Source organism: Bos mutus, chromosome 6 (assembly GCF_027580195.1).
Source record: "Bos mutus isolate GX-2022 chromosome 6, NWIPB_WYAK_1.1, whole genome shotgun sequence".
Classification (NCBI taxonomy): Eukaryota; Metazoa; Chordata; class Mammalia; order Artiodactyla; family Bovidae; genus Bos; species Bos mutus.
Window position 1 is genome coordinate 36,569,293 of NC_091622.1, and position 26,937 is coordinate 36,596,229.

The window sequence follows — 26,937 nt, forward strand, 5'->3', positions numbered from 1 at the left end:
AGTCCAACTCTTTTCATGTACCCACTGAGGAAAGAATGAAAAGTCAGCAAGGGAATTATGAACAAAGATTTTGAAACAGCAGAAATATTGGAGCCAATCAGAATGGTTAAGTACAATGTGGTGGCTGTACACTAGGAAATACTATGTAATCATTAGAATAATTTACTAGAGGTACATCCTACAGAAAAAGTAATGTGTCCATTGTTGTTTTTGAACATAAAAAGATACCTTTTTCAAGGTTTGAGCTTTTACTGTTAGTCTCATAACAGAAAACAAATCACCCAACTGCTTCTACTAAGAAACAGACCAACTCTTATATCTGCTATTATATCAAGTCTTTATTAAGAAGTAAAGTGCTCAGTATTACACATTAATGAAATTCCCAATTATTGAGACTTACATATGTAACAGTTTCTTAATGGTACCAATATAAAGAGGAAGATGATAGGGGAGGGACGAGGTGGGAATTCTTCATGACTAAAGAAGAAAAAAATGTAACATATGGGTAAAAAGAAAGAACTCTGCAAATTTTTACAGGTGAAATGAAAACACAAAATAATAGTAAGTATCATAAAAAGACTTTCTAGTGACCATAACTGGTATATGGCACATGGTCAATACACATGGATACCACATAATAGCTGCACTTCAAATTGAAGCTTGTTTACATGTAACAACATGGTACACATACATAAATACGTACACCCAATATCCCTGGAATGCAAATTTTAGTACCTAATAATAAAGAACTTTATTCAAAAAAAATATTCAAAGGAAAGCAAAGATGGAGACGAGCAATAAGAAATAACTGTTAAAGAAATGCAATCTGTATCGCTTCTGTAGAAGACAGCTTAAAAAGGTTTTTTTGCTCATGTTTTCTTTGAAAACTTGACTGACAAAGTCTACCAGTTAAATAAGCAACTATGTGAATTTAAGCTATAGTATGAGAAACAGGTCTCTCTGCTATTCTCCAAGTGAGAATTATTCACCAGTGCATTCTCTCTTGATTGTCTCATTAGCTCTCAAAAGGTCAGCATACATAACAGTTTTGAAAAATAAGATTTTTAGTTTTTGTTAAGAAATAGATTTCTTCCCCATAAATTTGGTGAGCCCCTCTCCTAATGAAAAAAAGAGGTGATTAAAACCCCTGCAAACTCAAACTTTGGCTGATACCTTCTGATGATGGTTGAACTTTCAATAACCAAAACTCTTTTTCATTAAAATGAATCCCACTTAGGTTATAAATTCTAATTTTGAAATGCAGGATCAAGAGTATTTGAGTTCTGTATTCTTAAAACAGTCTAAAACTCAAGTCTTAGTTTTATAATATTTTATACGAATTTCCAAATTTCTTAATATTTCGTTTAAAATGAACATATTTGCTGAATCAAAACTTTTGATACATCCTAAAAATTTTAGTAAGTTTATCTTCCTAGATTAGTTGCAAATAAGTTCAGCCACATGAGCAAAAGACTATACAGATAAATCTTTATACTAAACTAATTTTAAGGAAAACATCAAATTTAGTGATTTGGCTCTTTCCAATTCTCCTATGTTATTGGGAGAAATGACATTTAACTCACAATTGATCTTTGATGGTTTCATGCAGCTCATTTCAAATGAGAGTGAAAATAAAGTAAAAAGTAAGTGAAATGGTTAGTCCCACAGGCATTAGATATAAAATAACAAAAAAACATAGTGTTCAACATTTATCATAACCATTCATACAAATTCTAGCATAATGACTACATACCCATTCTATGGTTTGGGATTCTTTTCCAATTCATCTTTTAGAAAAGTGTACCCCAGGAAGGTAGTTAAAATAGAAGCCTCCTTTCTTAAAAGAAAGCTATGCATTAAGCCTATGAGCTAAGCCTGAGTGGAAAGGAATGCCCCTATTTTCCTTCACACACTTAGCAAAAATGACAATACTGATTTTTGTGATTGGAAATAAAACTCAGAAGCCTTTTGACAGTTCTAGCTTTAAAAGGCTACTTCATTGTCAACTGAGGAGACTCAGTCATGGTAACAAGTGGGCACACCACTCAATATACTTTACAAAGAATTTTTTTCTGTACTCAATATTTACATCTGAATTTCTTATATGAGAAAAAGAAACATCTTCTTTGATCATGGGCAAAGTTTATTTAAAATAAATTAAAGTGCAGAAGAATTAATGATTGGTCACAAAGACCAGCATCATATGGTGGTCAGGGCACATAAATAGTGTACTTGTTATGGCAACTCAGAACAGGCACCTTCTCACCTATTAAGAACACATCCTACACATGAATATTGGCACTCCCGTTTCCACCTCCACCTTCCATTCCTTCTGTAGATTGGGAGGAAGAAGGGCGAGAGCTCCTGGGGCGTGGCTGACCATTTAGTCCTAAGGGTGTGCCTAAACCATGACTTATTTGGGAAGCTGCATCATCAGACTCCCAGCGTTCCAACTCTTCTCGCACAAGCCGTTCCATCTGTTCCCTGTGGATTTCATTGTCACGACCCAGCCTTTCATCCTAATGAAGGAAAAAGAAAACAAGGTGTTGAGGTGGACTGATGTATATTCATGAATTTAGGAATTGCCTTCGGAAATCTGGGGATCCAATAATTCCACTTAGGTAAGGCTAGAACAATACCAGTCTTAACAACAATTCTCAGAATCACTGGAGCAATTTTTTTTTTTTTTGAGGGCAGTATCATCAGTGTGAAGAGTATTAAGAAAGCAACAGCTCTGGATTACCATTTTATCTGCACTGATTTGCACGTATGGGGAAAAACATCCTCTTAGATTAAGGGTTACTTAAACTATGACCTTGATATTTTATAAAATCAGGGTGTTTCTGTTTCAGATGACCACTAACCTCAGCCACTCCATCCAGCAGCCTTCCCAGCACCTCCCTTCTCTTCAGTTTGGCCCGCTCCATAATCTCAAGCTTCACTATCACAGCATCAATCTTGGACACAATGCTGCCGATGGAGTGCTCCATTCGGTCCACTCGTCTCACTAGGCTGTAGGAAACCACAGTTGAGAGGGACAAAAACATCTTGTGTTGTTGACTTTTCAGCCCAGTTGTCTTATCAAATGGAAATGCTAAGATTTTTTCCTTAAACAATATTATAATCTAAAACTTTCTAAATAGTCTAGAACTTTAGAGATTTTTCATACATTGCTGGTAGGAATGCCAACTGGCACAGTTCTTTTGCGAGTCAAGATTTTATCAGAAGTATGTCTACCATAAAAGGTATGCCTATCTATCTTTCAGACATACCATTTTTTTTTTAATTTTTTATTTTATATTGGGGGAACTGCCAATGTTGGAGAAAAGGGTTCGATCCCTGGGTCTGGAAGATCCCCTAGAGAAGGAAATGGCAACCCACTTCAGTATTCTTGCCTGGGAAATCCCATGGACGGAGGAGCCTGGTGGGTTATAGTCCATGGGATCACAAAAAAAGTCCAATACGACTTAGCGACTAAACAACAATAGGCAATTAACAATGTTGTGATAGTTTCAGGTGAACAGCAAAGGGATTCAGCCATACATATACATGTATCTATTCTCCCTGAAACTCTCTTCCCATCCAGGCTGTCCTTTGAGAAGTTTTAAAGGAAATAAGTATATGTGTAATTTTTGACTACAAGGATATTCTCTGGGGTTCTGCTTAGTAATAGTAGGTCATTAAAATTGTTAAAAATTAATAGAAAATTGCTTAAATATATTCTTGTTTCTTTACACAATAAAATTCGAAGACACCAGAAATTATACTGTGACAGAATGTTTCATGCAATAGAATGATGTTTACATTCTAATCATGAAATAGAATGACATTATTTATAATGTAAATAAAGCAGTTAGAAAACATTATGCTCACTTATGATCCCATTTTTTTGAATAAACACAATGTTATATAAATACTTTTAAAAAAGGAGACAAAACTTTTGGAATGGTAACATGAGGGCCCTGGAGGACCTCTCCCCATTGAAACAACCATAACTGTTGAAAATTATTAATTTTTAAAAAATTTCTGGAAATTTTCTCAAGGGCATACAATAAGAAGCTTTTTTTTTTTTTTTTTTTTTAGTAATATCTGAACTACAATCTGCTCTCTCTCTCCTGCTCCCTAGCTCTGTGTGACAGAGATCTTCTAGGGGCATATGTGTGCTCACTCAGTTGTGTCCAACTCTTTATGACCCCATGGACTGTACTCCACCAAGCTCCTCTGTCCATGGAATTTTCCAGGCAAGAATACTGGAGTGGGTTGCCATGCCCTCCTCCAGGGGATTTTCCTGACTCAGGGATTGAACTTGTGTCTTCTGCATCTCCTGAATCAGCAAGGGGATTCTTTACCACCTCCAGGGGTGGGTCAGCAAAGAACACTTAGCCCTCTCCTGTCAGCTCCTACTGGAGGGCTATACTTATTTCCCAGAAAGGGTCAGGCTGTCAGTATTTCTCATCCTTGTACCTCCACCTCCAAATCTACACTGCAGAGACTCTAATTCAGACAAGAATGGCTGAAGAGACGGGATTTTTTTCTTCCACTCAACTTCCAGCTGGAGGGTAGATTTTTCCATGCCTGGAAAGGCAAGCTGAGAACACCGAAGGCTCATGAAACAGGGGTGTCACTGTGAGAGAAATGGCCCACTAGCTCTGGAACAGTGACACCAAGGTTTTGCCTGGAAGGACAGTCAGGCCACAGAACAGAGCTCCAAAGCTTCCCTAAGTGAACTGGCTTTATTTGGAACAAACTTTGCAGAAATTCAAGCCTAAGAGTGTTCTTGAAAACAATGGAGATTGTGGTGATAAGCAGTTAAGAGGAGGCTGGTCACTTCATGAGATCATCAAGTTAAACCATTTACCAGCTAGTTTACCAGAGAGAACCAGGAGAGAGAAGTCAGCCAGAGACTGGCTTCAAAAACTCCCCCTGAGAAGGCACCTGAATTTCACTGGATCAGAGTGTGGAGCAATTTGTATCCCAAGGCACTGATGAAAATCACAGACCAATCAGCCAACAATTATGAGAACTGAAGAGGCAGATGCAGTATCAACAGAGGCAGAAGGCTTAACAGAGAGCCCAGGGGAAGACCTGCAAGTCCTGTCTCCCCAGGATAACTGTGTGCGTGGTCCGGGCTGTGACCTCTGAGAAGTGACACTGGAGGTTCACAATGGGGAAACAGACGTCACTAAAAAACAAATACACAAATGACAACAAAAACAAGCTCTGAGGGGAAGGGGAATTTATAAGTATTTTTAATATTGTTTAACATCTCCGGTTTTCAAAAAAAAATTATGAGACACACAAAGAAACATGAAAATGTGACCCAAACACAGGAGGGAGAAAAGCAGGCAACAGAAACTGCCTTTGAGAGGGCCCAGATAGACTCAGTAGACAAAACAGTCCACATAGCTCTTATAAATATATCCAAAGAGCTAAACTAAGTCATGTAGAAAAATAAAAAATAAAGGGCAGTGTGATGACACCACCTCATCAAATAGAAAATATCAATCAAGGAAGAAGAGAAATTGTTAAAAGGAACTAAATAGAAATTCTGGAGTTGGAAAGAATAAGAAATGAAATAAAAAATTCCTATAATAAACAAATTACTTTCATAAGGAGAAAAGAACACCAATAATATTTATTAAAAAGAACTGACAATTAGTTATGGAAAAGACCAAAATGAGAGAGGTGGGAAAAGCTAGTTAGTGTCATTTTGACTCTTGTCAACTCAAGTGAATGAGTGAGTGAAAGTCGCTCAGTTGTGTCTGACTCTTTGTGACCCCACAGACTATATAGTCCATGGAATTCTCCAGGCCAGAATACTGGAGTGTGTAGCCATGCCCTCCTCCAGAGGATCTTCCTAACCCAGGGATCAAACCCAGGTATCCCACATTGCAGGTAGATTCTTTACCAGCTAAGCCACATGGGAAGCCCCTTGTCAACTCGAATTATCATTTCCTCAATACTTACACTTGAAACTCTTCATAAGAAACCCCACTGGAGATGCTGCCCCTCCTTCTGGAGCTATGCCCACTGTCGTCGTCATCTTCCTCTTCAGAGTCATCCAGGCTTCGAGGGAAACTTCGGCTGCTCATGGGTCGTGGTAAAGAGCTGTGATCCAAGTCCAGGTCCTCCTGAAGAACACGGGATCACTGAGTGACGGGTGGGAACCCCGGGGCCCCACAGAAGCTTCATGGAGGACCGGGACAAATGGGAAAGGGTTGTGTGCCATTCACCTAGGATTCCTGTGAGGTTAACACCAGACTGTGATCCTCACACTTTTCAGTTTCACGTACTGGCAAATGTTCGAAATAGATTTTAATGACCAGCAAGAAGTTGCTAACTCCTTGTCTGGACAAGAAAGAACAGTAAAAATACAGAAAAGCAGAGAAAAAAGTAAATGAAGAAATATGTTTTCACCTTTTCATAAAAGTGAACATGTGTAATAGCTACGAAGTAAGGAAGGATACCATCTCAGAGTAAGAATTTTGACTAAATACAGCCATGTGAAAATATTATTCATTGTCTTCTTGCTCATATTTCACTATGACTGGTGAAGTTTTTCCACTTATGGGCATTGTCTTGTGGAGCAGCATTTCAAAACCACTGTTCTATACTGTCTCCTCATAGGAACTAACTTTTGTGTAACATTCATTTGCATTCTCTGTATTTCAATTAGCATGGATTTTCTGGGGTTTGTTTAACTATTTTTAAAGTTAATGTTAAAACTTTAAATTATTTTTTCTGATTATAAAAGCTCATGTAAGCTTATTTTTAACAGTTTCATAGTAAATATTCAAATGGAAGGCAGTAGTTAGTTTTATTTCATTATACATGATAAATTAAGAACAACTAAATTTATCTCTTCTGAGAAATCTTTTTTCCCCATTCTCATGGACACTGTGAAGTATATAACTACTCAAAGTCTTCCTCAAATGGGTTACTAGAAAGCTTAGGGCTAAATCTGCTGCTCAATCTTATTAGGCATGACAGGGAGCTCAACCTGGTGCTCTGTGACAGCCTAGACGGGTGGGATGTGGGTAGCAGGAGCGAGGTTCAGGAAGGAGAGGGTATATGCATGCTTATGGCTGATTCATGTTTCTGTACAGCAGAAACCAACATTATAAAGCAATTATCATCCAATTAAAAATAAATTAAAAAATAAAAATAAAAAAAGTATATTTTTTTGTGAAGTGCGTTTTTTAGTTTCATTCAGGTTTGCCTTTATATCTCAGTTTTGTTCTGCTTCACTCTATTTTTCTACATTTATGCAAACAATACATTTCAATATATTATGGTGTTATATATCCTTTTTGGAGTAGGCAGGGTACTACTACATCAATGGAAAGACAGAGGGAAAGAGAGAGAGACACATATGCTCCCAATAACCCACTACTTAATAAGCTGTTTGAAATATTGCAGGTGTTGAACCAATCATGTTCTCCTAAACCAGACCCACCCTCTCTTTTTCCAAGTCGTCTCGCATCTGCTGGTGCTCATGTTCAGTCAGTTCCTGGTCTCCATCCTGGTCATATTTTGTGAATATTGCCTCAATCTCTGCATCAGTATGGCCTTTCCTGAAATTAGGGAGAGGTTACAGATGAACTCATCCATGCACACGATCCATCCCAAACACAGACACTCTGACATGTGGGAGGAAAGGAGAAACTGCTGAGTCAGGGCCGTCCTCCTCTTAGAATACATTCCAGAAAGACACTCACCTCTGAAACAAACGTGTCTCTATGAGCACTCGAGCTAGAAGGAGACTTAGCACTAAGGATTTATCTTTACATAAGGACTTTCCCAGCACGGGCAAATTGAGATTCTTACCCTTTGAGATCTTGCCGAAGTTCATCAAAGTTTAACTTGCCTCCCCCTTGCCGCAGACTCTCTGAAATGTCATCCACAGTATTTTTCTTCAGTTTTAGTTTGATCAAGGCTTTATGGTAACCCTGCCGGAAAGAAAGACTGTTTTAGTTTATCCTCCTTTTTCATTTGTTCTGCCTTTCAATTACAGTGGTAACTACTGTAAACTCAGTGACCAGAACAGTATCTCACACAAATGGACCACAAAACAGGTGCGGGTGGGATGACTGACAAATGCATCCCGAGTTTTCCATGACGCTCGTGTGGGAGGAGTCAGGTCTTTCAGTAAATGAAGAAGAACTAGGGATCTTTTGGTTTGTATTCAAGTTCAGTGTACAGGACGAAAGTCAGTACATTCCTCAGCTGTCTGCCTCAGAGTATGTAGGAATGTGCAATATTTCTTAAGAAAACTAAGAAACCTGAGTCATAGATTAATTATTTTCTATATTATCTTACAGTTGATAATTTCCTTTCATGGGTGTACAAACACTTCAATGACAAGGAGATGAGGATTTTTCACTATACACCGCAGTCCTTGCTATACACAACAGCGCGGGGCTGTACGAGACAGTACAACTGTGTGAAGCAATGTTAACTAATCAACAGGAAAAATTATAACTGTTTTGTGACCTTTGAAATTTTTGTTAAAACATTAAAAACTCCCTCGGTGTAGGCTACAAATCTATGAGGAAATTTAAAAAAGAGTAAAATGATTATGTTAGTACACTGACATTTTAAACAATAGAAACATTGAAGTTTTATTTCTTTGTAAAAAACTTATTCAGAGTATTCCAAACAATCATTGCCTTCTTCTTGTTACTATACAGCATACACTATTAAGTGAGCATCTTTTCTACGTCTTGATGAGTTATAACCCTTTCTTAACCTGGATCAGCTTCCAATATCTTATCCCTTGCACTTCCGAAGTCGTGAAATATCTCTGAGAGTCCCTTTAATGTGAAATTAGTTGCCAGCATCAAGACATCTTCATCCTATTTGTCACAATCTCTTTCTTCATTTATGTTGATAAACATGCCTTCACTAGTCCTTCTGGCTGCTCTCAAGCTCTTGAGAGGTAGCAATGTCAACAATTGTCAACAAATGTCAACGTAGCAATGGCCAGCTATGTATTTCTTCTAAAAATCCAATGTTTTTAATTTCACTTCCAGTGTTATCATTCTTTGTTTCTTTGCTGTACTTTCTTCTTTGTTGGCCTATTCTCTCCTTTAATTATGCATATTTATAAAATGTCACATGGGTTTATCACTGGGAGATAAGGAGGCAATATGACTATAAACTTTGTGCATAAACTGATTAGCAGATGCTCAGGGACCAACCTTTGACTCTGAAAGAAGTGACATTATGAGTCACTGATGATGAGGCACATTTGTTATTTATGTAATGACTTACAGAGCTGGTAGTGAAGTTTGTCCTTCCTGCTATTATTCACAGTTAACATGCTATGATAACTGAAATATACTGTGATAACTGAAAGTGAAGTCTGTACTGTATGCGACTTCTCAGTCAGTATATTGCAATAACTGAAATTTGAACTGTGCTGAAAGGCTGGTGTTATTTAACTGAAATCACTGAAATTGTGCACATCATACCCAAAGAGCAAAGTAAAGACTGCTTGTAATTACCCTGGGGATTTGCTGGAATATAATCAACTGTTATGTAAAATTCAGGATAACACAAATGTTAGGTCTTGTCCAGGGGTCTTTGTTTTACAAAGCGGAAGTTCTCTGTTTCAACATGATTCACAGACAACATTGTCCTGTGGTTTGAACCAAACAGAAAAATATTATGGTCAAGGAACCACTGTATCCAGCAGGATGATGACTGGCAACAAGCTGTGTACTTCAGATGTAGTTATTTGTTGTTGCTAAAGTTTTATACTTCAAATCAAGTAAAGAAGTCACATGGAGAAGAACAAAGTTGCCCAGCTTTCCTGTCCTGCCCTTCCATTTAACAATTAAACACTTCCTGAGAAGGTACATAGGTGAAAGTTCTCAGGACCTTAGGCTGTGTACTTGATCCAAGGACTTCTTCCTTTGACTATTTAAAAACTTCCCTGGAAGGTCAAGGGTAAAGTGTGAACAACAAAATATTTGCCTCTAAAACTTTTCTTTTTTAAAAAATCAAAATTAAGATAGAAGAAGGGGAAATGTCTTTATATAATCTTCTCTTCCCGTTTATTCTGAACTCTGGATCTAAAAGTGAGAGCTGACTAGAGAAGGTGTCAAAATAAATAAAGAGGATGAACCCAGCAGCTAAGCTGTTAAGAGGCAAGAGATTATTGAGAATTCAATTCTAGGGCATTAAAGGATTCCCAGAATTTAAATCTAAGATAGCAGTGTATCTATCCCTATTTCCAACATAGAGAACATGTAACTTATTCCTGGAACAAACCACCTACTCTTTATTTTAAATGGTGTCAGTGGATCATGTTGATCTGGCAATCTGGCTGAAACAACGTTTATTTCATGTAGAAAATAAAATGATTCTGAGAATTAGGGCTTGTCATACCTTTCTGATAAGATCCGAGAGTTCCATCTCAGCTTTCTGCTGGGCCAAATCAGATTTAACTTCAGAGTAAGTATCATTGATGATGGCCAAAAACATATTCTGTTTGTAAATCAAAGAAATTTAGAGATTAAAGAAGAAACCTATATATATTTTGTAAACATCAATCTAAAATTTGACACATTTGACCTTTTTTTAAAAACAATCTGTTTCAAGAAGTCATCAATTAATAGTTTTGCTACCAAATTCTTTGGGAAAATTGGTTTTTCCTTTGTTATGGCAAATAAAAATGCAATATATATTCTTACTTACAAATGCAATATTTTTCAAAAAGAGACAAGAATGAAATACAATAAAATATTAATGTATTTACCTAGGAATGGTGGGGTATTTTATTACTTTTGCTTATCTATGTTCTGTACATTTTTCACTTGACATAAATTATTAGAGGTGTAGAACTCTAAATAGGTTCTCAAACTTCAGTAGTCAAGCCAGACAAGTGGAGTCTATGCTTATTTCAAATACTGTTATAATAGTTGAGGTTTGCAGAACATATTTTAAGCAGTTAAAAAGACCTCCACAAATAGAAAGATGGTAGGCCTAGCAGAAAAGATAAGTCAAGAAAAGCTCAGTGGAAAAGACACAGACTTTGAAGGCAAGCAAACCTGGGTTTCTACCTTGACGCTGCCAAGACTATATTCATTTTTCCATTCTTCATTCTAAAATTGATTTGTCTTTGCATTTATAGAATGGGAGAAATAGTAGTATCTCCACTACAGACCTGTGGTAAGGATTAATAAGCTCATCTATGTAAAGGACTTAGGACAGAATTAACAGATGGCAGGTGCTCCATTATTTACAGCTATTATTATCATTCAGTAGTGGTTAGTCCATTTTCCTGACTTTTCTCTCCCCCACTATAATGACTTGCATTTCCAATGCCTGTTTCCAGTGGATTTTCTCAAAGCATCACACCTAACTGATAAGGTCCTTCTTTAACGTGTTCTTCCTTTGGTTTTCCTTTTTAGCATGTAACTATGGTTTGTGACTATACAGTGGTGTATTATGTCTGTTTTCCATACAAGTCCACAGAATCGTCGGAAGAGAGGGGTTGGTATCTATTTTCCTTACTACTTGCATTCCCAGTACCCAGTATATTGCCTGAAATGTGGTGGCTCCAAAAATATTTATTGATGACTGATGAAGAAACAAATCAGAGCTCCATTATTTTAATGAGCTACTAAATCTCTATGAAATAAGGAGGAATATCATTTAGGATTCTGTATCAGAAATGAGAACAGAATATGAAATACACAGAAGTTTGTGGCTTAATGCTCAATAATAAGGGCAGACAGCTGCAGTCAGTGGACTGTAACCCACCTTCATTCTTCCCACACAGGCATCTAATGTTTTATGTCTCTTTTCCAAATGATCAATAACTAATGCCTGCAAATGTCAGTTGAAATGGATTATAGTGTGCGTCTTCTGAAGAGATTTTAAAAAATGGAAAGTGGCTAGAATGGTTCTTGAAGGTGTGGGAGAGGAAGTTCATGGCCTTTCCATTCTGTGTCACTTGATTGAGGGGCGGACTTTGAATAGGAGGTCTTTCCTTGTTGATGGAGGGGCTTTTGCTCCAGCTCACACCACTGTGGTTTCTTAAGTGAGGGCAATAGATTAACACTTGGCAGTCATCTCAGAATGGTGATCAGCCCTGCCCTTGGCTTGCCATTTACAGGGAATTAAAAAAAAAGACTGGTATTGACAGTAGCCTCCCCTCTCTCTGGAGGGTACAGGGAGAACAATTCCTTTTTGTGAAGTAGTACAAATAAATATCTCAGTATAAAGACAAAAACTAAGAGCTTTTCATGTTCCAGGCATTGATCTGATAAAATGACTGAACAATTTAGGAGGCACTGCCTGTTAGAAGCCAACATTCAAATATGTCCGCATTTGAGCATTTCCAATTGCCATGATCATGTCTCTCTCTGGCAGACTGATGTACAGAGAAAACTTAGTGGCCTGAAGTCAACTAAAGGGTCTGCCGCAGAACTCTTAATTCCTGACTTCTGTTCTCTTAGTAGAGACTCTGGGATTCAGATGCTTCAGAATTCAAAATATTACTAATGTAAGAGAGTGACAAAGGCTTACTTTTCTATTTTTTTCTTTGATATATTACAGGAAACAAACTTTTAAGGGGCTTAAGTTTAAAACTAATCATGATACGTACAGAGAGCAAGATGTAAGTGCTATTCCTGATTCCTTCAGTCCAATTAAAGTACATCTAATTTTCAATCAGTAAACACCATATACTTGACCAGTAAATAACTGGACCAACTCTGGAGCTCCTCAACTGAATTAATGAACTTTATACAAAGGATCTTTACAAAATCAAAAAATGGAAACATTGTTTTTTCTTAAGATATAGTTAATATAAGGAAAATCTTAAGTGATCGTGTTTAAAATGAAAAATACCCACAGCCCAGGTTAAGCTAACTTAATACTTAGTGGAGTGGACAAATAAATGTTTAAATGCTAAGGTGAAGAACAAAATGCCGTTCAAAAACACTTAATTAAAGGCCAAAATGCTAAAAACCTGAATTTGTACCAAACCAAGAGAATAAGAGGAATATTTTTGAAAATAAAATTTAAAACAACTCCCATTCATTGTGAGATTTAGTTTTAAATTAAAATTTGAAATATTCTTTGCATGCAGTCTCTAGGTATATGAAACATGAATAAGTTAAAACAACCTATCTTGACCTCGACAAGCAACAATTCACTCAAAGGTCACTCCTGGTACCCTGCATCTGGCTTGCTCTGTCATTTTCTATTTTTAAAAAAGAAAAGAAGAAGGAGAGAAATGAAAAGTCATGCAAGCAAGTGATCATGAAAGTGCTGACATTTGTGTTAAAAAAAAGAAGTGTGTAAGCATATTCTACTTCTTAGGCAAAGCACTATTTTAGGTAACTATAAATCTGCACTTGATTTACTTTTTTTTTAATTGAGTACATATATATAGATGAAAGATCATGGAAAAGATATTTGGTAAAGACTTAAAACTGTGAATGAATGAGAAATAAAACAAAACATGTTTTCTAATATTTACTTTTTTCTACTTCCCAGGTCTTTAAAAAACTGATAGAGAATAAAGTGTGAAAGAAAAGAAGAGATGATGATTTATGATGGTGATTTATGAAGTTTAAATCACCTCACTATAAACAAAAGTGTACATACCAAAAGAATGAAGAACATAAAGAACACAAATGTAGTGAAATAAATTGGTCCCAAAACTCGATTAGCTTCCTCAATCTCTGCGAAGTTGATATCACCCAAAATGATACGGAATTGAGTGAAGCTATAAAAACAAAACAAAACACAACACCACAATACAAAAACAAAGAGTGTCCAGCATTCTTTTGACATAACATTGCTCAAAAGATAATTTCATACTTTTGAACCTTTTTTAAAAATCAATGTGGAAAGCTGCCAAATAACAGAAAATTGTCAACCCCTTGGGAAAACTCTTGCTACTTATATGAGCAATTAAAAGCCTTCTAGAATAAAAATAATATGCTTTCATGCAAAATATGTTATTTTCATTTGGTTAAAAAGAAAACGTAATAATTATTATTAGATGACTTATAAAGCAATTGACTATAAGAATTTAATATATAATCTAGGTAAAAGATGATAACTCTAAATCTTCACAATGGTCACCCTGCATATGAATTTAAAATCTCTTAAGAAAAAAAGATTTTTGAAGGACAGCCAAAATTGTACGTGTTTGAAGATCCAATATTCTCAATGCACTTAAAGTAGGGTCAAGAACAGCTGTGTGTTGCCAGATGCTGGGTCTTAATCAGTAAAATTGTTTCCATTCCCAACTTTCATGAAACAGTACCATTATTTAGGCATTCTTGTACACAAAGCCCTATTAACTTCTATTATCATGACCATCATCTTTCCTAACTAACTTCTTTGTACAGGCCATGGAAGTCTGATACTGGCTACTTTACCTATTTCTAATATTATGTTTATGAATTTGGGGACAAAACCTGAAAATTCCTGTATTGGTTTGTGCTTCTCCTTGAATATTAGAAATAGCTTTTTTTTTCTTAGAAAATAAGCTGAAGTTTAAATGTATGGCAACAATATTTGACAGGTATAAAAATAGAGCCAAATTGTGTCTTAAATGCTACCATTTGCATTTAGTGTTGAGAAGACCTCATTCTTTGGGACAGAGCTGGTTTATGATAACTGTTATTCTATATCTTACTATGGTATTTTTAGGCTCTATTTTAAACATTAGCATTTCAGAAATTATTATCATAATTGCATTGGTGGGTTAATGTTTTTGAAAAGAGAATTAATTCTCATTTTAAACCACTACTTTTAAATATTTGGTAGTTACACAGCCACCGTGAAGGTTTCTTTAACCTTGAGAAGGCAGTGTTTTCTCTGATTAAATTTGTCTTCTTAATTTCATATATACTTACATACACTCTTGGAAAGTACTGAAGTCATCAACTTGAGTGCCAAAGACAAGGTATGCCAACTGAGCATATGCTAAGAAAATAATGAAGAACATAATTGCAAAGCCAAAGAGGTCTTTGGCACACCGAGACATGGTTGTAGAGAGCTGACTCATGGTCCTGTTAAAGTTGATAAATTTGAAGAGCTGCAAAAGAGAGGGGAAATATACACAGATGAATGGGTAATATACCACATTACCCATTACCACAAAATATACCACAGATGAATGTGGTATATACATGCAACGGATCATTATTCGGCCCTAAAAAGGAATGAAATTTTGATGCATGCTACAACATGAATGAACTTTGAAAACACTGTGCTAAGTGAAATAAGCCACACACAAAAAGACAAATATTACATGATTCTACTTATATGAGGTACCTAGAGTAGGGAAATTCATAGAGACAGAAAGGAGAACAGAGGTTCCCAGGAGCTGCAGAAAACGAGAAACAATTAGTGTTGAGTGGATAGAGGGAAATGGGGAGTTAGTGTTGAACGGATAAAAAGGTTGCAGCGTGCATGATGAGAAAGTTCTGGAAATGCAGGGTGGTGATGGTTCACAACACTGTGAAGATACTTAATACCACTGAATTATACACTTAAAAGTAGTTAAAATGGTAGACTTTTTACGTATATTTTACAACAAAAAAAGAGAGAGACAAAAAAGATGTGTTTTGGTTTTTTTTTCAAATCCAGCAACCATTTGTTGAGGGACTACCATATACCAGGCATTGTTCTTGGAGCTGGGAATATACCAGTGAACAGAAGAAAGCCCCTGCCCTCATGTCACTTATATTTCACACGTTGGTTAAAACACAGAGAAAACAAGTTTAATTATAATTAAAATGATCATTGATATTTTTCCCCTAGAAAGACTAAAATAAAAGGGAAAAAACGCACAAATGAAAACTAGCTAGGTAAGGCACAGGGAGTGACACTCAATATTTTGCAATGACCTATGAAGGAAAAGTGGAAGTTGCTCAGTCGTGTCTAACTCTTTGTAACCTCATGGCCTGCAGCCTGCAAGGCTCCTCTGTCCATGGAATTCTCCAGGCCAGAGTACTGGAGTGGGCAGTGTTCCCTTCTCTAGGAATAGTGGAAAAGAATCTGAATATATATATAACTGAATCACTTTGCAACACATTTGAAACTAACACACTGTAAATTAACCATAGTCCAACAAAAACAAAAAGAGTTAACCTAAAAAAAAACACTAGTTAAAAAAACTCCAGAAAATACTTATTGAATATTAGTAACTGTTATTTAATGGGCATCAGCTGTGTGCCAGGCATTGGCCAGGGTACAGAGTAAGCATCTGCACCAGGCTCTGACTGCACAGCCACGTTGTGCATTTGTGTAGACGAGGCATTGAGGACGCGGCCCAAAGTGGGCAGCTCCAGCCCAGAGGGCACGAATCCCACACAGTTCTAGCTAGGAGCCCTGGTGGAAGGACATGGAGACATCCATCAGAAGGAGAGTTCTGATCCCTGCCTTAAAGAACTTAATGGTTCCCATGGTCTTGGGAGCGAAATATTCACAGGTGAAGCACTAAATTAAACACTTAGCCTGAGGCACATACTGAAAGAAAATATCTAGCATTTTACTTAAAGACCTCTTATAAACTGTTTCTGGCCATAACAAGACATTTTTGATGGTTGTTGTAACATTACTTAATACAGCTCCCAGCAGTATTTCTATGAGATTGTGATTATTATTACAGTTTGTGATAATGGCTTGGTATGTTAGTGATAGTTTCTCTTGAACAAATATGTAAATGAAAAAATGGCATGAGAGACTCAGAACAAGGTCTAAACCCCCTGATAAATCTCAGGCCTTCTAGCTATGAATACCATTCCAAAAAATAAGTAACTGTTGCAAAGTCCCCTCTATAAAGGTGCTCTTCAATACAACTTTAAATTTTAAATTAAAATCTAGTCACTTGTGACTAATAGCAGTTACTATCTGGATGGCACAATCACAAAACTTAACTGGTGACAGTCTGGCAGCTGTCTAAGAACTAAAATTTCCTGCATCTCCAGAATTGAGGCTTATTGTATATGACATGACTCACGCTTTCACATACAAGGAAATGCATGTGATGCTTTAGGAGAAGAAGGAAATGAGTCCTGAAGGCACTACTTGGAGGAGGTGTCTGTCCAACCTCAATTCTAGGTAAAGCTTCCCTAAGACCTCCACCTGGAAAGGAGGCATTGTTTCCAGAGAACATTTCCAATGCAGTCTCTCTCCCCTCCATTTCCCCATCCTTCCCCTTTCTTAGTTCCTTTTCCTTCACCTGGTCACCCCACATCAGGTAAAATTCGAACCTGTCTCTGTCTCTGTATAGCCAGGTGCCCTAGGCCAGCAGACACACTGAAAAGGGCTCTTAATACATTTATTAAACAAAACCTACAAATACAGTTCTTGCAAGAGTGCAAGAAACCAGGAGCCTCATTCAACAGTGAAGATAAAGGATCATGAGAGTCCTGCTCGTTTGTTTCAGTCATAATACATGGAGCAGCTTTGGCTACTTCAATTTGGCCACAGAAGCAAATTCAGGTCCTTCAACACTTTCTGTGACTCACACTAACAAAAAGAAGAAAAAATATTAAAAATCTGAACATGAAATTTATAAATTACCTTAATCCAGACAAAAAACACTATGACAGCAGCTATGTTGTTGAACTGTGTTTGCCAGTATGCCAGATTCTCGAAGTTGGGGAAAGTATTTTGATCTTCTAGAAACTGTAGCAGAGCTTCCACATTTGATGTTCTGTATATGTTAATTCCTATAGCGACCACTGATAGCTGGAAAACAAAAGATTAAATAAAGATTTTATTACAGTGTTCTAGAAATCTATAGCTCACCTTAAAATCACTAGTTTATTTTCCTTCACCAGTGTATTAGTTCTAGGGCTCACCACTCTATTCACCCAATGGCATTCATAAAAGTCACTCACACACCCAGAGAGAAAGCGGTAAGCACTGCCATAAAAAGTGAAACAATACACTACTTGCGCTTCCTTAGTTAGAAACAGAATTTCAGTGAGAACACGTGTATGTGCACACACCCGAGATGTCACTTTATTACAAAACAAATCACACAGGAACGCCTTCTGTTTTTTTCTGCCACCTTCCTTTAAATCACTTACTCTTCTGCTTTCTCAGGCCTCATCTCACTCTCTGTTTTCATTTGTGGGGCTATTTCCTCACTCTCTAGCCATCTATCCTTTCCTTTATTCAACAAATACATGGATATCTGCACCTACAGCACTGTGGTAGGGATCAAGAGGAACAAATGGAAGTAAGAAGTACCAACTTTGTCCTCAAGAAAATTATACTCTGGTTCAAGAGCAAATAAACACACAAAGACAAATAGTACAAAAACCTTCGAAGAAGCTGACATCACACAACACAGGTGAAGGGTAAATCGAGACATATTAAAAGGAGTGCTCGTGAGAAGAAAGAAGGAGCTTGGTCTTAGATGGTGGGACTGATGGGCACAGAGGGCTTGAGAAGGCTTGCAGTGGGAGGATGTAGCCCAGAGGGCCCCCTTGCCTGTTTCTGCCCTTTAACTCACGACCATACAACTCTTCATATCCGCTTTGGTTCTGGGCTATAAACCAGGTTTGAGGGGAATACTGGGCCCTACTTGCATTCATCACCTCTGGATGGACGTGTATGTGTGGAAAGTGCTAAGGGCCAACCATAAATGTTTGGCCCTCACGTAGATCCTGAATCCATGGCAGTTGGGCTGCGGCAAGTGCTGTGACCTTTGCTGTTCATTCTCTCTCTCTTCTCATGGTCACAGACCACTTCATCAGCCCTTGCTGGGATGGCTGTCTTGGTGATTATCAGAGTCAAGACCTGACTGGCTGCCAACCACAGATGAAAAAGACCACCTCACCACCTTCCTTTTCTTCTCTGTAAAGGAGTCCCAGTCTTAACCTAGTATTTTTTGCACCTAGTATTTTTTGCACTGGTGGTAGGAATATTTCCTTTGAGCTTTTTGGAATACACTGATAAGTGTATTCTGCATAGACTGACTGACTGAATCTAAAAATAAGTTTTACCAACTCTAACTAGGTACCCTTTGTTTTAGCTCTGCCCAGGGCAAATGTTTATAAAAAGACAGAAGTAAAGTGAAGTGAAAGTCTCTTAGTCATGTCCGACTCTTTGCGACCCCATGGACTATACAGTCCATGGAATTCTCCAGGCCAGAATACTGGAGTGGGTAGCCGTTCCCTTCTCCAGGGGATCTTCCCAACCCAGGGATTGAACCCAGGTCTCCTGCAATGCAGGCGGATTCTTTATTAGCTGAATCACCAGGGAAGGCCATCAACATCATATCATAGAAAGACACTGAATTTCCTTGAGACTCTTCCTTCAAAATAGAGAATGAGAGAGAAAAGAGAAGAAAGAGAATTTATGAGAGTTTGGGTCATTATGTGACTCTGAGTTTTGAGATTCTCATCTCTATCTACAGAAGAATTTTCTTTTTTTGATATAAGCTTCACAGAAAGCATGCCCTATTTCTACAGGGTCAGAAAAGGTTTCAAAGGAGAAGTAGGGTTCCAGTAACTGTTTCCTGTACTTATAAAAGCACACTGTCTGAATTGTTGTCTTGTCAGTACTGAGTTAAAAAAAATAACAACAATAGCATAGGGAAGCCAGTTTCCAAGAAAATATTTGCAAAATTCTGTGGCTGCTGAGCCAAAAAACTAGCCTCAAATTCCATGATGTCAACGCAAGTGACAAGAAAGTGTTAGAACTCTGTTTGTATTTATTTTTATCCAAATATTTAAAATTCTATGATGTGTAGGATTTTGCAAATGTACCTATTACACCACTACCAAAACAGAATAAGCAAAACATTATAATCTCTCCCACATCTCATACGGCATGCCAAAGCCAAATATGAATCAATAAGCTATTCTTATTATTAGTGTGGCCAAAGGACAGCCTATTGTAAATGCCTCTTCACGTCATAGGCAGAAGGGTTACTCATGCTAAATGAGACAATTAGGAACATTGAAGCTGTTATCACAGAGGAGTATTTTAGATTCTCCTTCAGGAAGATAAAGACCCACAAAAGTCAGGACAGCAGAGACTCTAACACGCTTCTATAACAGAGAGGAGATTTGGTGTTGTTCTCCAACCTACCACAATGATCACAACATCCAGACAATTCCAGAAACTCCTGAAATAGTGTAGCTTGTGAATGCGAATTTCCAATATCTCTTCCACCACATAGTAAAGGATAAAGATACAAAAGATAATCTCACAGGCTGCCAGGAAGAAATCAAAAGTTGTAACATAGCGGATCAGCTTTACAGGCTGAAATTGCCAAGATGGGATCACACCTCCTGTTGCTGGGAATTCGATCAGTAACCTGCATTGTAATAAGAACAATTAAAACAATAACATCAAAAACAACACATGGATGCAGTCAGGGAAGAATGTATGATGCAGTCATCTACTCTGTTCCTACACTAGAAGGTAATAAAACTGCAACCACAAGTCACCCCAATTGTGTGTGTGCGCTCAATCGTGTCTCTTTGCAACCCCATGGACTGTAGCCCGCCAGGCTCCTTTGTCCATGGGATTTTCCAGGCAAGAATACTGGTGTGGGTTGCCATTTCCTACTCCAAGGGATCTTCCCAACCCAGGGATCAAACCTGCAACTCTTACATCTCCTGCATAGGCAGGTGGGATCTTTATCACTAGCATCACCTGGGAAGCCCTAGCCATCCTAGTTTGGGATGACCACCACAAGTCACTCCAAACAAGTGACAAAATGTTCTTATCACAGCCACTAACCCCCTCCTTGTAGAATTCCATGTCACAAGAAGAACAAATCTTGTCTTCCCAAATCCTCCCAAAGAGATTATTTCTCCTCAGTCTCCCATTTACTTTTCTGGTAGTCATACTACTCAGAATGCTGTATAATTGTTTTTTAAATGCAGAAATTAATCAAACAAGCCTTTCTCAGACTTCTATTAAATGTAAGTCATTCAAATGGGCCATGAAGAACATAAGAAGTTTGTGTCATCATTCAAAACATCTATGGCCCTGCTGAGAAGTAGGATGTCTGTTTTGTATACAGATAAAGAAAGGGACCGAGTTTCTCATTCATGCATTTGGTGAATCAGCATTGAATATTTGCTTAGGAAAACCTTTCTGCTATTGGAACTTCCCAGAACCTTATAGTGAATTGGTGCTTAGTAAATGTCTGATTGTCCGAAAGAGTAACATATGTTTTTACATTCACACTGAAAGCACTGGTCTTTAGTGCTTTATCATAATTGAAATGAAGATGCTTCTTGCCAAATTCACCTTTGCAGGTGTCACAGTGAGAAGGTTAAATGATTCACTTAATGGTATAATTTCCCTTTACACTAGAAATAGACTCTCTAGATCCTTAACTTGAGGTATCCGCACACCCATGTTCCTTTGTTCCTTTCAGCATGTTCTATAATAACCAAGATATCAAAAAAAAAAAAAGACCTTTTAAAAGACCTAAAGTCAGCTATTAGGCATAACTCTCTCTCCCACTACAGAATGGACAGGACAGGACCTCTAGAACCTGAGTATCTAAGGCTCAAGCATGAGCAACACTCAAGTACACGCAGGGACTACAGCAAATTAGAATTGGTCAAAGCAGTGTGAAACATTTTCCTTCCTTCATAGTATCAGTATCCTATTTCCTTCCTATTTGATGTGCTAGAGAGTAGGAGTGAGAACCACAAACCAGAGAGCAATACTGAAATGAAGAGCCTTGTGACAGCCTCAGTGTAAACTCGCAAGGGCAGGAAGTGGCCTCTGTGTGCTGAGTCATCTCTCTGCCCGTTCTGGTTGTGCATGGTCAACCCCTCCAGATACTGAGGCAACAATGAGGCAGAAAAATGAAGCAACTGCCTTGACAAGATTCACTCTTGAAGTGTGGGAAGGAAGTGAGACATATTCATTTAAACCTTCCATATATATGTTACTTCCTTAAATGTCAATCAGAGTTGCTTGCTTGTGTTTATCCTCTTTCTGTTCTCACTAGAATCATTAGATGTTCAATAATAACTGTAGCAAATTTTAGTTCATTTCTAGTAATATCTATTACTTGATTTAATGTAAATCACAATGTGATTTAATGTGATAAAAGTTGTTAGATACAAAGACTGGGAAAATCCACTTGGCTATATAATGTAGAGTTTGAGTTTAGTCTCAAAAATAAAGCTACTACAACAATTTATCCTTATTATTTGGTGGGTAAACATATGTGCAGGGCTTCCCAGATGGCGCAGTGGTAAAGAATCTGCCTCCCAAGGCAGGAGACTCAAGAGATGTGGGTCAATCCCTGGGTTGGGAAGATCCCCTGAAGTAGGAAATGGCAACCTGCTCCAGTATTCTTGCCTGGAAAATTCCAAGGACAGAGGAGCCTGGTGCGGTCACAAGAGTCGGACACGACTGAGCGATCGAGCACACAACACGGACAGCACAAACATATGTGCAAGTAATTCACGCTGGCAGTGTTTGGATGTTGCACCATGTTCACAAGGAGGATTAAAGTGGGTGGATGCTGAATCTCCAGAGTTCTGCTTTTTTATAGCACACTGCCCTCTAACGTGCTATTTGTTTCTTTGGTTTATTGTTTATCATTTATTATCTCCTCCTGATTGAATGTGAGCTCTACAAGGACAGGGAAATTTATTCTGTTCACTGATGCATGCCAAAAGATTTGAACAGTGCCTGGCGTATACTAAGTGTCTAATAAAGGTTTGTTGAATGAATGGATGAATGAGAGGCCCAAACAAGCCAGTGAGATCTTCTGTTAGTTTCCTCACTATTAGCAGAGTGGTCACGATGGCGACGTTACAGAATCGGTAGAAGGAACTTTATGTGTCTTTGGTAAATCTTTTTAAGTGTGAGCAGATACCTAGGTATCCTGCTCAACCCAGGCACAGCCCCTGACTACTGTGCTTGTGTTCTGGTAGCAGGGCATCGTATGAGACTGAGAAACTCAGGAAAGTGAGACAAGCTTTGATGCCAGGGCTCCTTGGTAACAGAGCATTTTCATAATGGGAAAGGATAAATGCTAGCAAAACACAGTGCTTTATCTGAGAAAGTTCCAGCTTTGGGATAAACTTGGACCAGACTTAAGGTTCTTCCTAACTTGCAATATTCAGGGAACCTAACTCCTTTCCCCTAAATGTCCCCATCCCAATAAGCTTTTGGTTTTCATCCTCATGCAGACAACTGCAGGCAATTGTTTTCTGGCTTAAAATCCAGACTAGGATGTTTTTACAAATACACAGAACCGGAAGGAATGAGTGCTCTTCATACACACCTGATCACGCAGAACAGGTTAATGTTGGCGTTGTACACTGAAAAGTCAATAAAAATTGCCCTGGTTCCTCGGTCCAGCCAGACATTTTTCTTGAGGTTAGCAACCTGAGCGGCTGTTTCCTCTCTCGTTCTTGACAAATCCAGGTAATAACCAGCTCCACTATAAGTTGCAATCATTCCCCAGTGGCTACTCCCATTCAAGTCTTTTTCACTTGTGTAGACCCAACTAATTAAAAAACAAAACAAACAGGTAAAATCAATGGAACACTTGGAGCAATTACAGAGACAACTGGTTCCTGATAAGATAGAATAGGTACTGATAAAAAATAAATGCAAGTCTCATCAAGCTGGGTAATGTGCTTTCCACAGTGCTTTGCATTTTCTTACATAATTCTCAAACAGCTATTATCCCCCTTCTAGGAATAAGGGCCCTGAGGCTTAGTGAGGTCAGCTCTGTCTCAAATCTTTTTACAGTAAAGTCAGAAACCTACCCCAGAAGTGTCTGTATTCAGAGGTCTATTCTATTAGTCCTCAGCTGATATGGTTGCCTTCCCAGGGTAACTTTGGGACTAGATGACTTGAGGCCTCCCAAAAATTCCAGCCAAAACAGGTACAAATTCATCAAGTGCCACTGGCAGCAACTGAACTAAGGGAGACTCCACAGAGCATCGGGAATTTAATCCACAGACATTTATAGAGGCTCTTGGGAAGCAGATGATCCTTTGGCATTAATGAGGATAGAACGATGAACCAAGATCCTTTCTCTCCGAAATTTATAAGCTGTAATTAAACCATGAATATACAAGGTAGCAGATAATAAGAACCAAAGAAGAAGCACAGAGAGATTGCTTGGACCAATCTGAGGGAAGCTAGTCTTTGAAGCTTCAGTGATGAAGAGAAATGTGAATCAGAGAAGGATTTGGGAAGAAAACATGTTGAACATAGGCTGTGGAAGGTAAGCAGGATTCAGACTTACACAGGGAGATGGGGATGGTATTTTTAAGCCCGAGCCTTGCAGAGCCAAGGAAGTACAAGGTATCTGCCAGTAGTTTGGTTTGGCTCCCATATGATGAAGAAGAGAAGGCTGAAAGATAGACTGTGGTCAGGCAGTGAGGGGCAGGCCTCACAGGGTCACCGAAGTGAAGGTTTCTGGGAGGCATAGAACAGGGTTACTTTGGTGGCTGTGGACAAGCCTGACGTGGTGAGGAACAGAGAATTCACAGGCAGAAAAGAGTCAACATAGCGGGTCTTAGACCACCGTTTCTTAAAAAGCCCTGCTTGCAAGGTTGGTCCTCAGTTGCTATATGGAATTTAGGTGGTAAATAGCTCCCTACACTGATAAAACACTTTCTCTGGCCAGAAACAGTGGCTTGAGGTACCTAGGCTTCTATACAAACAAGGTGGCTTATACTGCATGTCTGCTTTGCTTCTGGGAGTCTGGGATTTGAGGATATGCCAGGCAGAGCCTGCGTATGTGACCAGCACCCAGTAAAACAGGGCAGGCACCAAGTGTCTGATGAGCATCTTGAACAGACAACATTTCCTATGAGTTGTCAGTGTGTTACTGGAGGAAGGAAGCATGTCCCTGCAACTCCGCTGGGAGAGGACCTTTGCAAACTGCACCTGGTTTCCTCCAGACTCTGCCCCACGTGCCTGTCCCTTTCTCTGCTTTTGCATATACCCTTTCATTGCAATAAACCGTAGCTGTGAGTATATGCTGAATCTAGGGAGCTCTTCGAGCAACTTGTTGAACCTGGGGGTGGTCCCGCGGACCCCAACACAGCTGAGTCAGCTGTCCCTACAAGAATCAAGAGGCGACGAGGCCTTGAGCAACTTGAGGAACTAGAGCAGTGAGATGGGAAGGAAAAGGGAGAACTGACACGGCCATGGCAGTGACTGTCAACAGAACCTGGCACTGATTTGGAAGTTGGGGCAAGTGAGAGGAGACCTCTGAAAAATGCCTTGAGTCTCTTTTTGGGCAATTCAAAGATGGTGGTGCCGTGTACAGGAGGGAGTTCAGATCCAACAAGAAAGTGATGAGTTCAGTTTGGGGCATTTTGAATGACGGGAGCTACAGGTAGCATGCAGACTCATCCTCTATCACTCGAATGTTAGCAGTGACAGAACATTGCTTCTTCACTCCAGCCAGCACCAAGGGCATTTCTAGAAAAGGGAGAATTCACTGGGAACATGCCTGGCACATGTTAACACTCAGTATATTTGTTGAAGAAACAGTGAATCATCAAACAGAGAAGAGAATGGGAGCCATCTGAATACCAAAGGAGAGAGTATAAAGAAAGAAAAGATAGAGATCTGAATATAGAACCTGGAAATAAGAGAGAGGAAGGGAGTTGTAGAATTAAGAGGAACTCTATTTCACTATCACTCACCAAAGTCAAAAGAACAAGCAACCAACAAGACCGTATCCTGCAGAGGGGTTGATGAGGATTAGGCTGGCAATGGATCAGTGGATCGGCAAATAGAACAAGCCCAGTAGTAGCTTCCGAGAGAGATGGCAAAAGCAAAGGCTTAAGCGTTAAGGTGTGAATCAATGGTAACGAAAAGGAAGAAGCAGTGAAGACTCTTCTTTCAAGAAGTATGGTGATGAAGGGAAGGCGAAATGGGAATAACTCAGATTCTGGCAGGATCAGGGATGGTTTAGAAATACACACAGGAAGGACCCCTTCATAGCCAACCCTGCATGGAAAATCACTAATTCATTGTGTATCCAACATGTATTTACTGAACATTTTGGATGTTCTTGGTACTGTTCAAAGCTTTGGAAATATACTGGTTGAACAAAACAGAGTTCCTGCCATCAAGAAGCTTGAATTCTGACAGGAAGCTCAGGGTAACAGCAACCACCAGAGTAACATAATTAATATGGAAGAAGCAATGTGGTATCACAGAAGAAACGCTTTGGAGTCAAGCTGGTTAAATCCTAGCATGGTTCCATTTACTAGCGGAAATGCTTTGGATAAGTGAGCCTCCATCTTTTCGTCTATAAAGTGGAACTGACACCTATTTCAAAGTTGTTCTGTGAAAAGTAGAGGAGATAATGCATGAATTCACTTTTTAAATAACACCTGGCACGGAGTAGAGGCTGCATACATCTCTCTTATCAAGACATGAAATAAAATATGAGATAAGAAAAAATAAATAAATAAAAATATGAGATAAGGAGCCACAGTTTAAACACATGCTTATACTTTGCAAGAACTAGAAAACGGAGCATTAGAGAACAAAATCATTTTTCACAACCTGGAAAAATTGTGTTTTGAGGATTCAGTCCCTTTACTCCAAATCTGATGTGTAGTAAGTTTGTTTCCTACAGGCCGAGGCATTAAAGAGGGTGTGCACTGGATGAATGACAAGGAACCTGGTTACAGAAAAGGTGTTTGCCCTCAAGTGTGTCAACTAATATGGATTCTGGGATCTTAGTTCCCAACAAAGGGATCTAGAGAAACCCAAAAAGAGTTTAATAAAGCTTAGAAGAAAATTCTACCCATAGTGACTTACCCAGGGCCCATGACCCAAGAGATCCACCTTGGGACAGCCTGAGAGCTCTTCTCACTTTTTATAATAATTCTAGAAATAATGACTGCCCTCCCTTGATACACAAGATGTTTTAAGTATGGTTATCAAAGAACACTAAAAAATCCCTGCAAATAAACA

General features: G+C 38.5%; 1 protein-coding gene across 1 annotated transcript in view; it reads right to left on the reverse strand.

Annotated features, from left to right (window-relative positions):
• Positions 1-320: 320 nt before the first annotated feature.
• PKD2 (polycystin 2, transient receptor potential cation channel) overlaps positions 321-26,937 on the reverse strand; it is a 58,789-nt gene continuing 32,172 nt past the window's right edge. The window contains exons 5-15 of the mRNA XM_005897800.3: positions 23,264-23,488; positions 20,086-20,314; positions 17,563-17,730; positions 14,886-15,067; positions 13,624-13,744; positions 10,393-10,491; positions 7,828-7,949; positions 7,457-7,574; positions 5,968-6,131; positions 2,865-3,012; positions 321-2,519 (exon numbers count right to left, since the gene is read on the reverse strand). Coding sequence (XP_005897862.2) covers positions 2,283-2,519; positions 2,865-3,012; positions 5,968-6,131; positions 7,457-7,574; positions 7,828-7,949; positions 10,393-10,491; positions 13,624-13,744; positions 14,886-15,067; positions 17,563-17,730; positions 20,086-20,314; positions 23,264-23,488 — 1,813 coding nt within the window. The 3' untranslated portion in view covers positions 321-2,282. The remainder of the gene's footprint in view (positions 2,520-2,864; positions 3,013-5,967; positions 6,132-7,456; positions 7,575-7,827; positions 7,950-10,392; positions 10,492-13,623; positions 13,745-14,885; positions 15,068-17,562; positions 17,731-20,085; positions 20,315-23,263; positions 23,489-26,937) is intronic.